The sequence below is a fragment of the Oncorhynchus keta genome, chromosome 28 (genome assembly GCF_023373465.1).
Source record: "Oncorhynchus keta strain PuntledgeMale-10-30-2019 chromosome 28, Oket_V2, whole genome shotgun sequence".
In the NCBI taxonomy this organism is placed as follows: Eukaryota; Metazoa; Chordata; class Actinopteri; order Salmoniformes; family Salmonidae; genus Oncorhynchus; species Oncorhynchus keta.
Window position 1 is genome coordinate 37,043,327 of NC_068448.1, and position 12,824 is coordinate 37,056,150.

General features: G+C 49.6%; 1 protein-coding gene across 14 annotated transcripts in view; it reads left to right on the plus strand.

The window, feature by feature from the left end:
* prdm16 (PR domain containing 16) overlaps window positions 1-12,824 on the plus strand; it is a 236,073-nt gene that overhangs the window by 214,947 nt on the left and 8,302 nt on the right. For 8 of the 14 annotated variants that reach the window (XM_052482910.1, XM_052482915.1, XM_052482914.1 and 5 more), the window contains 6 exons: window positions 542-2,210; window positions 2,788-2,875; window positions 6,208-6,419; window positions 6,566-6,643; window positions 10,405-10,574; window positions 10,945-11,116. In XM_052482910.1, the coding sequence (XP_052338870.1) occupies window positions 542-2,210; window positions 2,788-2,875; window positions 6,208-6,419; window positions 6,566-6,643; window positions 10,405-10,574; window positions 10,945-11,116 (2,389 nt within the window). Of the gene's footprint in view, window positions 1-514; window positions 2,211-2,787; window positions 2,876-6,207; window positions 6,420-6,565; window positions 6,644-10,404; window positions 10,575-10,944; window positions 11,117-12,824 lie in introns of all 14 variants that reach the window. The other 6 variants (XM_052482917.1, XM_052482920.1, XM_052482918.1 and 3 more) reach the window with 4 other exon arrangements.

The following is a 12,824-nucleotide window of genomic DNA, read 5'->3' on the forward strand; positions in this document are numbered from 1 at the left end:
TGATATAAAACGAATTTCCCGACGGCATGGGCAGATTTGATATGATCAAAGTGGATCCTACAGTATCCGCTTCAGCTCCCCATTGAACGATGCCGGAAGCCATGATCTCTTCTTCTCTCACTCAACTTTCTGCTTTGCATTTCTGTTTGTACTCATGTGCACGTATGTGTGTATATGCCTATATACATGTATACGTACAGTATGTATTCAAGCAACACTTCATAGAACATAGTGTGAAAATAGTCAGCTTAACCGTATATTGCCCCTTGTGGACATATGGTAGGTGTGTTGCCAGTCATAGTGATTCACTGGCCAATAAGTATGAAGATGAAAACTTGACACTGGATTTCACCAAAAGCATGTACGGCTTCTGATTTGTATAGATATACAGTCTTTAGACAAAATGAAGGCGCGATGTACATGTATTTTTCTCTAAGTAGCCTAGTGTTGTATACGTGTAGACTGTTGACTTGGTACTCTGAGTTAGTGACAGTGTTTAAATGGGCTTAACCAGGCCCATGTGGGCTGTGTGTCTCCCCAGGCGAGGTGTGCCACAAGTCCTACACGCAGTTCTCCAACCTGTGCCGCCACAAGCGCATGCACGCCGACTGCCGCACCCAGATCAAGTGTAAGGACTGTGGCCAGATGTTCAGCACTACCTCCTCCCTCAACAAGCACCGGCGCTTCTGTGAGGGCAAGAACCATTACGGCCCTGCTGGGGGACTTTTCGCTCCCGGCATCCCCATGAGCAGCAGCCCCATCCTGGCCAAGTCCAAGCACCACCATCCCCACCACCACCCGGGCCTCAACCACTCGGGCCTGGCCTTCCCCGACTACTTCCCCTCCCGGCCACACCCTCACCCCCATGCCGGCCTTCCCTTCTCCCCTGGTCCGCATGGTTTCCCTTCGCTCTCCCACGGCTTCCCAGGCCTTTTCCCCCCCTCGCTCTACCCCCGGCCGCCCTTACTGCCCCCCAGCCCGATGCTGAAGAGCCCCCTGGGCAACAACAGTAACAACTGTGGGATTCAGGAGGGCAAGCTGCCCCGCAGCCCCCTGGACGGGCCTCCACTGTCTCTGGTCAGCTCCATTAACAACAACAATGGAGGTGGTAGTCTCCTCAGCAGCCAGGAGAGGGATGACAAGGATAGGCTGGCGTACGGCGAGGCCAAGGCCAAGGCCAAGATGTCGGAGGTGTCGGACGGCAGTGACCTGGAGGACGTCAACACCACCAGCGGCACCGACCTGGACACCACCACCGGCACCGCCTCGGGTTCAGACTTAGACAGCGACGCAGAGAGCGAGCGGGAACAACGGGAGCGGAGCACCGGCGCCAAGAGGAGGAAGGCGGCGGGCGCTGGAGGGGCGAGGGGGGCGGAGAGGGCGGGTCTGGACGGGCGGCCGGACGACGTGAGTAGTGGCTCGGTGTCGGCGGTGTCCAGCTTGAGCAACCTGGCCTGCGAGCGTCCCTCCTTCCTCTCCGGCGCCTCCCAGCACTCCTTCTTCCCGCCTCCGGAGGAGCAGGCGCTGCCACCCACCACCACAGGGGGCGCCGCTGCCACTGACTCCATCAAGGCCATCGCCTCCATCGCAGAGAAGTACTTTGGCCCTGGCCTCATGGGCCTGCAGGAGAAGAAGATTGGCTCGCTGCCCTACCATTCCATGTTCCCCTTCCAGTTCTTACCCAACTTCCCTCACTCCCTCTACCCCTTCGCAGAGCGGGCCGGCACCCTCAACCCCGGCATGTTCTTCAAGGCTGAGCCCAAGTCGCCTCGTGAGCAGCATCCGACACCCCACAAAATGTCCGCCCCGGGCACTGGAGAGTCATCGCCCTTCGACCTCACCACCAAGCCCAAGGAGGCCAAGCCGGCCCCACTGGCCCCCTCCAAGCCCACCCTACCCAGCAGTAGCAGCAACGCCCCCCTCATTCTCCCCGGGGGTGAGGAGCAGCCGCTGGACCTGAGCATCGGCAGCCGCCGACGGGACGGACACAACGGGATGGTGGCCCCCGAGCAACCGCCCAGCCGCAAGAACCACCGCAAGGAGGAGCACCCCGGCAGCCATCCGCACTCCCACGCCCAGCACCCCCAGGGCCACTCCCTCCTCCAGCCCCCGCTGCCCCAGCAACAACATTCCCTGGCTCAGCCGCCACAGCAGCAGCCCTCCCTGCACTACGCCAAGCCCTCACCCTTCTTCATGGACCCAATATACAGGTATTTCAGCCCCGAGTAGACCAGAGGCCTCACCAGACACTGTATGATAACCCACTCATGTTAGAACCTATATTCAGTATAATATATATCTCCAAATCTGTATGTCAGTGTTCAGACTTAACATTTCCCCTCATGAGATAAGAGGAAAGGACTAGGTTGCAATATCCACACTAGCAAACGACTAAGTATACACTCCCACATTACTGGCTGATCTGAGAAGTCATAGTCAATCGATCAATAATATAATAATGCTTTTAGCAAAAAATATATATGTTCAGTCTGTAGAAACTATGAGAATGGAAAGGTTCAGAGCTTTTGTGAAACATCACAGCACAGTTGAAAAATATATGGCAAATAGAAATCCAATATGGATGGTGTTAAGAGATAGATGGGAGGGGTTGAATGGAGCTGAAGGGTGGGACTAATAACAACAAGATAACTCATGTAAAACATACTGTGTCCATAAAATGCATAAATGAAATTATAATACGTTATATGGGCATGTATAGTGTGAATCAGTGCGACCTTTCCAGTTGACCTCTGACCTTCGTACGTAACCCTTGTCCTTGCTGTCCAGCAGGGTGGAAAAGAGGAAGTTACTGGACCCTGTGGGAGCTCTGAAGGAGAAGTACCTGAGGCCCAGCCCGCTGCTCTTTCATCCACAGGTACACACACACACACACACACACACACACACACACACACACACACACACACACACACACACACACACACACACACACACACACACACACACACACACACACACACACACACACAGCAAGCCCCCACTGCTGCAAGGCAAACAGACAGGTAGCAGGTAGCCTAGAAAAGTGAACTGGCAACAGGAGGTTTTCTGGTGTCAAGTCCTAGATGCCTGCCGTTGTGCCCTTCAGAAAGACACCTAAACCCCACAGCAACTGCTCCACAGGAGTCCAGTGTTGAAGCCTCCTGCTCCAACCTCTGCAACCTGTATATGTACAGTTGAAGTTAGAGATTTAAATCAAATCAAATCCAATTTTATTTGTCACATACACATGGTTAGCAGATGTTAGTGCGAGTGTAGCGAAATGCTTGTGCTTCTAGTTCCGACAATGCAGTAATAACCAACAAGTAATCTAGCTAACAATTCCAAAACTACTACCTTATAGACACAAGTGTAAGGGGATAAAGAATATGTACATAAAGATATATAAATACATTTAAACTCAGTTCTTCACAATTCCTGACATTTAATCCTGGTAAAAGCTTTAACTTCCTGACTGATGTCTTGAGATGTTGCTTCAATATATCCACATAATTTTCCTACCTCATGAAGCCATCTATTTTGTGAAGTGCACCAGTCCCTCCTGTAGCAAAGCACCCCCACAACATGATGCTGCCACCCCCGTGCTTCAGGGTTGGGATGGTGTTCTTCGGCTTGCAAGCCTCCCCCTTTTCCTCCAAACAAAACGATGGTCATTATGGCCAAACAGTTCTATTTTTGTTTCATCAGACCAGAGGACATTTCTCAAAAAAGTACAATCTTTGTCCCCGTATGCAGTTGCAAACTGTAGTCTGTTTTTTTTATGGCCTTTCAGGTTATGTTGATATAGGACTCATTTTACTGTGGATATTGATACTTTTGTACCTGTTTCCTCCAGCATCTTCACAAGGTCCTTTGCTGTTGTTCTGTGATTGATTTGCACTTTTCGCACCAAAGTACGTTCATCTCTGGGAGACAGAATGTGTCTCCTTCCTGAGCGGTATGACGGCTGTATGGTCCCATGGTGTAAACTTGGTGTACACTTGCATACTATTGTTTGTCAATTAGCCTATCAGAAGCTTTAGAGCCATGACATAATTTTCTGGAATTTTCCAAGCTGTTTAAAGGCAACTTAGTGTATGTAAACGTCTGGCCCACAGAAATTGTGATACAGTGAATTATAATTGAAATAATCTGTCTGTAAACAATTGTTGGAAAAATGACTTGTGTCATGCACAATGTAGATGTCCTAACCGACTTCCCAAAACTAGTTTTGTGGAGTGGTTGAAAAACAAGTTTTAATGACTCCAACTTAAGTGGATGTAAACTTCCCACTTCAATTGTATGTGTCTTTCAGAGGGTTGGGTTAAATAGGAAGTCAGATTTCGGTTGGACATTGTGTGCAATTGACAAATAAAGTAATCTTAATATCAATCTGACTGACTGACTGACTGCATCTGATTGATTAGACACAGATGTGCTCATCTATGTCATTGAATAGACGGGTAGAGACAGATTAGGAAAACTGGTCACCAAGTTGAAGTCTTAGGCAGACTTTTAGAATCGATATCTGATTTTGTCCCAACATGTTGCTCTATGAGAATTCCCACAAACCCACTCCTGAAACCCTCCTCTCCTGCGCAACGGTCCCACAGTGGTCCCGAAGCGCCACTGTCATTTCTCAGGGGCTCTGTACGATTTCTTCCTTTGTTTACGATGTGGCGCCTCGGAATTCCACCGCCTCCCACCTTGTAGCACAGAAGACAAAAGGTCTGGTATCGCGTCGCCCCTTTGATAACCAAACCACATTGTTTGGCTTGTCCCCGAACCCTTCCAACCCTTCCCACCTACCAAACAACCTCCCAGCGGCGATAACAAGAATGATACGTATTAATAAGAAGAATAATACGCTTTTGAATCGAGCCCTATCTCACCCCATGCAGCTATCCCACGATTCAGCCCCTTGCTAATCCTAAACTTAGTTGCGGCATTGTTTCTCTGGGCCTCGGAGCACACGGAGAGCTAATAACTTCCTCCTGGCCAGTTTCTTCTCCCTGGCTGCCTAGATAATAGCAGTGTGTCCATCAAGGACGTCCTGTGTTTGTGTCCAGGAGAATGGGGAAGAATGGGGGCTGTTGTTGGGAACTCGTTTTATCTGACCCGGGAATCTGCTTGGTCCTCTATCAATTGTGAAGTTGAACGAGGCACTCACACACTGAGTTAGTACGCGCACGCACACACACACACACACACACACACACACACACACACACACACACACACACACACACACACACACACACACACACACACACACACACACACACACACACACACACACACACACACACACACACACACACACACACACACACACACTGTACCCTACATGTGCATCCAACAACAGCAGTGGATCCTTTCCTCCTATATGCCAGGTGTGGGAGGCACATAAGAACAGGCGGGAGCATAAGGACGTAAGGACAGACCTTTGAGACGTACGAACCAACGGAATGGTCTGTCAAAGCTGCTTTCACCTGGACAGAACACATCCAAGACAGATACGAAGCCCAATAAGCCCAGTTATCACACCGCAATGACGGGACGGCTCATTCGCCAATTCGTTCCGCTGACGGAATCATCCAACGCCGAGACGCCACGAATAAATAAATTGAGATGGCGTGTCTGTCTCCATGTCCCCTGTTGTATTCCCAAACCAGGAAGGATGTAAGCTGTTTTTGGCAAATAAAAAACCCCCAGCCCATAACTGACTGGCCCTTTGTCCCGAGGCTGGGGGAGGAGACAAGGTAATGCAGTATCAGTGACGGGCATCTTTGAACTTTATTGTATGGTTCCCGTCAGAGTTCTCATTGAATGGCTTATTGAGCTCGCGGTGGCTTCACCGAGAGGCTGAGGGCGGAGGGGAAAGGAGGAGGTGGCTGAGAACAAAGTCTGCCTGGGCCGGGGGTGGGACTCAGGGGACTCCTCGAGTGTCTGCCAACGTGCGATAGGTCAGGGAGGTGACTCCCGACAGCACAATCAAGAGAACGACCTCTGATATATCACTTCCTCCTGCCTTCCTCCATTTCTCTCTCTCCGGCCCCCGCTACCAGGCGCTCGTCACCGAGGCGAACAGTTTGCGCGATTTCATCAACTAATCAAGGCCTAGTGTAGGACTGGAACAAAACAGTGTAACCTGTTGAAGAACAGTTATTGTTGACTAAAACGTGACTGTAAATCTTCCCCTATCTACAGCTACAGTATCTTTACCGTGGTACACCTTCTTTACCTCAGATGTCGGCCATGGAGAACATGACGGAGAAGTTGGAGAGCTTCGGCGCTCTCAAACTGGACGCCCCGCCCAACTCACTGCAGCACTCCGCCCACCCGCTCTTCAACTTCCGCTCGCCGCCGCCCTCCCTCTCCGACGCCATCCTCCGCAAAGGCAAAGAGCGTTACACCTGCAGGTAGGCACCACGCCGGAGTTTTTTTTTTTGGGGGGGGTGAACTTTTTGTAAGATGTACGTGACAGTGTAGGATATTTAAGCTGTGTTCTCTCTCTCTCTCTCTCTCTCTCTTTCTTTCTTCCCCCCTCCCCTCTCTTTCTCCCCAGGTACTGTGGGAAGATCTTCCCCAGGTCAGCTAATCTTACCAGGCACTTACGGACACACACAGGAGAGCAGCCCTACAGGTAAGCTTTTCCTGTCCTCTCTCTCTCTCTCTCTCTCTCTCTCTCTCTCTCTCTCTCTCTCTCTCTCTCTCTCTCTCTCTCTCTCTCTCTCTCTCTCTCTCTCTCTCTCTCTCTCTCTCTCTCTCTCTCCTCCCTCTTCCTCTCTGCTCCTCTCACCCTCTCTTCTCTTCTCGGTCTCTCCGTACCGCTGACAGAGGCCTCCTCCAACCGGTCAACCAATGATGAAATCACATCCTTCCCACCTGATTTATCCCTCCTCATTTGGCAACAAAAACACACTCATGCCTGGCATAGGCCTCGATGACGGACAGACACACACACACACACTCAAATGTGAAGATTCAGCTGTACACACACACACACACACCGCAGAGTGATATATACATATATACGACCTGCTGGAAACGTGAGGAGGGGTGCGTCTGGTACTTGAGAAGAGTGAGAGAGCAAGGAAAGTGCGAGAATGTAGGAAAGAGAAGGAAGATTGATGCAGTCTGCCCAGATGTAGTCGGGTAGGACAGGGAGGGAGGGATGGAATGGGCCAGGGGAGTGGTGGTCCTGGACAATGTTGGGTTGTAATGGTGCCCTGGAGAGATCAGAACTCTGTTTATAGAGACCCGTTAATTATCAATCATTTGGCTCCTGCCCAGCCTCTCCCTCTCTCTCTCCTTTTCTCTCTCCTTTTCTCTCTGTTTGTCTCCCTCTGTCTCTGCTGTTTGTTTGTCTCTCGCTCTCTCCGTCTCCTCCCTGCTGAATCTCTATCCTTACCTCTCCCTCTCTTTCTCTCCTCTGCATCACCTATCCTCTGATAGGTGGATAGGTGATGATCTCTCTCTCTCACTCTCGCTCTCGCTCTGTTTCTCCATCTCTCGCCATCTCCATCTTGGAGCCCAATAAACCGTGTGCAGTTTCAGAACATATTGACTGTAAATGGCAAGAGGGACAGTGATAGCCAAGCAGTACTACTTTAGAAAGGAACCTGCAATCTAATTTTCAAATGAACCTCCTACTATTGGAAACTTGGCTAACCTGAGGGCCCGGCCCCAAAGTGGTGCACTTTGTCTTCTGTAGAGCTGTAGTGCCAACTCTTTGAGCACAATCTACAGAACGAGAGGGAGAGAGAGATTTTTCTCGGGGGACCCAGTTCCCGGGCCCAGTCCAAACAATCTACTGATTAGCTCATTTAGAAACAATTTACCATAACAAATAGCAGACATCATTATCTCTGCCACTTTTCAGGCAAATAAGACCAAAAGCAGCACAGAGGGAGAGGGAGAGAAAGCGACAAGGAGAGACCGAGATGAGGTAGAGAGTGACCGTGAGAGAGAGAGAGAGCGGGGGAGAGCAACAAGTGGAGAGAGAAAGAAACACCGGGAGAGGAAAAGAGAGACCAAGAGAGAGCGACCGAGTGTGTGTGAGACAGACGGACAGAAAGAGAGACCAGGGCCTTCTAGCCGCCGCCTTCATGCTTCATTGTCTTAGGGCCATTTGCCTGAGATCCTATCAGGCGGCTGCTTTCTGCTCCAGAAATTGGCCACACTTTAGACCTGACCACTGAAAGACCCCATTCAGTCAGTAACGCTCCATGTGCAGCCCCCGTCGCAATGTTCTGGACTGCCGGGGACTAGAAAAAGAAGTCGTAATTTCACGTCCCTTCGGACACAAATAAATATAAACACAGAGAGAGAAAAAAAGGAATTAGTGTTGGCGCTCGACCATGCTCTGTGAAGTGTGTTGCTCCGAGTCTGGATGTTAGCGAGCTTGAGCACGCACATGTACGCACGTAGCGCACACACAAACACACGGCAGAACATGAAAAGGGCCCTGCATCTTGATTCCAAAGCTTGATCACCAGCAACTTTTCCCAAAGCAATTAGCCCTGAATGCCAGCCTTGCAGCAGCAGGGGCTTGCTGTCTGACGTCAGTGTGTGTGTGTGTGTGGTGTTTGTTGGGGTTAGCGGAGGTCACCTTGTAGCAGGTCTGCAGGCCCTGATGCAAACACACACACACAACAAAGAGCCAGTGTCAGTGGGCTGGGGGTTTTGACAAGGCCTGGCCACTGTTTGTTTATGGCCAGGTTAAATAGATGTACAGCTGTGTGTGTGTGTGTGTGTGTGTGTGTGTGTGTGTGTGTGTGTGTGTGTGTGTGTGTGTGTGTGTGTGTGTGTGTGTGTGTGTGTGTGTGTGTGTGTGTGTGTGTGTGTGTGTGTGTGTGCGCGCAGTCACGACCCCAGATATATCGCTGAAAGATTTTCCAGAAATCCTCCCTCAAATCAGGACCACGTTCCTACCTGCTTGTTTGTCTCTTGGGTTGCCATGCCGACGCCCGGTTGTCCAGATTTCCCATAGTGGGGAGTGAGATTGAGCAGTAGTCAGAGTGGATGTTGAGCTGGGCTGTGCTGCATCAGGGCTGCTAAATATTGTACTCCCATTCCCACCGGGTGGCGCATCAATGTTTCTCCACCACACGGTGGCGCTATTACAGTGTTAATTGACCCATACTCTGTTTGTGTGTTTTTTCGTGACTATGATGTGGTGACGGAGTGAAAACCCTCGTTTTGCTTCTAGTTTATGTTCTGTCCACTGATGCGGTCGCCTATTCATCATATTACTTGCGTGTGCTTGAGGAATTGACGGACACACAACACACCTCCATATTCTCCCACCATGCAGGCAAGGGGGAAAACCCTGTGCAAGTGTGTGTGTGTGTGTCAGAGCTGCAGTGACAAATGTGTCCATGTAGAAAGACCAATAGTAGATTAACAGTCATGTTGCCCACAGTGTTTAGACTGAGGCATTCTGGGTCATTACTGTTGTTTACACAGTGGAACAGGCCACTCATTTAGACCACCTCTCTACCACTCTATCTCTCGCTCTTTCTCTCACTCTTTCTCAGCTTCCCAAGCTCCCTTTTCCCTGCCTGCCTATGCCCCGCTACCAGTCTAGCCTACTCTCTCTCTCTCTGTCTCTGTCTCTATCTCTCTCTCTCTCTCTCTCTCTCTCTCTCTCTCTCTCTCTCTCTCTCTGTCTCTGTCTCTGTCTCTCTCTCTGTCTCTCTCTGTCTCCCTCTCTCTCTCTGTCTCTCTCTGTCTCTCTCTCTGTCTCTCTCTCTCTCTGTCTCTCTCTGTCTCTGTCTCTCTCTCAGTCTCTCTGTCTCTCTCTCTCTCTCTCCATCTGCATCCCTCTCTCTCTCTCTCTCTCTCTCTCTCTCTCTCTCTCTCTGTCTCTCTCTGCATCCCTCTCTCTCTCTCTGTCTCTCTCTCTCTGTCTCTCTCTGCATCTCTCTCTCTCTGTCTCTCTCCCTCTCTCTGTCTCTGTGTCTCTCTCTCTCTCTGTCTCTCTCTCTCTCTGTCTCTCTCTCTCTCTCCCTCTCTCTCTCTGTCTCTGTGTCTGTCTCTCTCTCTCTGCATCCCTCTCCTTCTCTCTCTCTCCTCTCTCTCTCTCTCTCTCTCTGTCTCTGTCTCTGTCTCTCTCTGCATCCCCTCTCTCTCTCTCTCTCTCCTCTCTCTCTCTCTCTCTCTCTCTCTCTCTCTGCATCTCTCTCTCTGTCTCTCTCTCTCTGCCTCTGTCTCTCTCTCTCTCCCTCTGTCTCTGTGTCTGTCTCTCTCTCTCTGCATCCCTCTCCTTCTCTGCTTTTATGTCTTTCTCCCATTCTCTTTAAACTCCGATTCAATGCATTGAGTGGTATTGGCATTACAACCTACCACCTACCAAAAATCAGAAATCAAACTTACCCCTCCCTCCCCGTATTTTCTACTCAGGTGTAAATACTGTGACCGTTCGTTCAGCATCTCCTCCAACCTCCAGCGGCATGTGCGTAACATCCACAACAAGGAGAAGCCCTTCAAGTGTCACCTGTGCAACCGCTGCTTCGGCCAGCAGACCAACCTGGACCGTCACCTCAAGAAGCACGAGCATGAGAGCATCCCCGGTGGGTCCCCCGTTCGCCTAATTAACCCCCAGCTCACCGATTTTGACATGTTTCGATATTTGTGTGGGTAACGTGGATTGCAGTCACTCGTTGTCTGTCGACCGCTTTCGAGGTAAGGAAACGGATATGCCAAAATCCTGAACTATCCCTTTCGACATTAACAGTGGTTACTCGGCGCCTGCCATCTCTTTCAGCATTTATTTTACCAATTTCATTCCTCCCTGGTGGTGAGTGTCGTGTACGTAATAACGTTGACATGTGTAGTGTATAGCTTAGTGTGTCATTGAAATGTACAGTGTAGTCCCCAATTCCAGCTGTTTATTATAGCCCCATATGCCGTGGCTAACGGTGGTGTGTTTCCTGCTTACAGTGAGTCAACACTCTGGGATCCTCTCCAACCTAGGAAACAACGTTTCCTCTCCCAACTCCGAGCCAGACAATCATGCACTTTTAGATGAGAAGGAGGACTCGTACTTCTCGGAAATCCGCAACTTCATTTCCAACAGCGAGCTGAACCAGGCATCCAGCTCAACAGACAAGAGGTAGGGGACGGGGGGGATGGGGGGACGACGACACACACGCACGGACACACAAGCTCAGAACAGAGCACTCGTAAATGTTCTCTACAAATATGTGACACTAGTCAGAAAGGGGTTTTGAATCCCGGTCTCCTACCACAAGACTGTGTGAGCCCGGTGAGCTAAAGCCAAGGCAACGACATTCATCATCACGCAAGCGTGGTTCAGCGAATGACCTCTGTTTACATAGCACACACACACACACACACACACACACACACACACACACACACACACACACACACACACACACACACACACACACACACACACACACACACACACACACACACACACACACACACACACACAGACACCTACCTTCCTAACACTGTCTCTACTCCCCTGTCAGATGTGTGTCTATGGTGAAATTGTACATACTCTGCCCTCTAGTGGTTGAATGTTACTCCAACAGGCTTTAGGTGGAGTACAGTATAGTAGACACTGTACAGTACAGCTCTATAAATACCCCCCACTCAACTCTGCTCTGACAGTTCTCAACGACTAATTTCTCCTCAACTGAAAGAACATTCCCAGGTTCTAACCAGGGATAGACACATACCAGACCCTCTGGCCTTCTCTTGTCTACGGCCCTGCGCAGGTATATAGAGAGCAGCTAGTGCTTAGCACGGTCATGTTCATTAGTGCACACCTTTGTAAAATGTTTTGCAACTGAAAATGAAATCATGCATTTCTTTTTGGACAAGTCCAGGTAGGTTCAGTCTGTTTTCTTACATTTAGCTCATAATGAATACGAACCAGGTTCCGAGGCAGTGGTGGGCGATGTCGGGAACATGTACTGGCTCTGACAGATGTGTTCTGGGGGAAATATCCGAGCCGTCTTCTTCAATAAGCCCTAGGCAGGCATGTTGGGTTCTTTTAATGACACGTAATGGTTCCTCCTTGATTTCGCTCTGCCGTCTTCATGCCAGTTGGGCTGATTGTTTTTCTATTTATCTCTTTCACTCTTTTTCCCTCTCTCACTCTATTTTCTCTATATACAGTGAAGGAAAAAGGTATTTGATCCCCTGCTGATTTTGTACGTTTCCCCACTGACAAGGAAAGGATCAGTCTATAATTTTAATGGTAGGTTTATTTGAACAGTGAGAGACAGAATTAACATCAACAAAATCCAGAAAAACGCATGTCAAAAATGTTATAAATTGATTTGCATTTTAATGAGGGAAATAAGTATTTGACCCCCTCTCAATCAGAAAGATTTCTGGCTCCCAGGTGTCTTTTACACAGGTAACGAGCTGAGATTAGGAGAACACTCTTAAAGGGAGGCAATCAATCAATCAGATTACAAACTCTCCACCATGGCCAAGACCAAAGAGCTCTCCAAGGATGTCAGGGACAAGATTGTAGACCTACACAAGACAGGGATGGGCTACAAGACCATCGCCAAGCAGCTTGGTGAGAAGGTGACAACAGTTGGTGCGATTATTCGCAAATGGAAGAAACACAAAATAACTGTCAATCTCCCTCGGCCTGGGGCTCCATGCAAGATCTCACCTCGTGGAGTTGCAATGCTCAGGAGAACGGTGAGGAATCAGCCCAGAACTACACGGGATGATTTTGTCAATGATCTCAAGGAAAAAAATTGGTAACACACTACGCAGTGAAATCCTGCAGCGCCGCAAGGTCCCCCTGCTCACGAAAGCACATATAC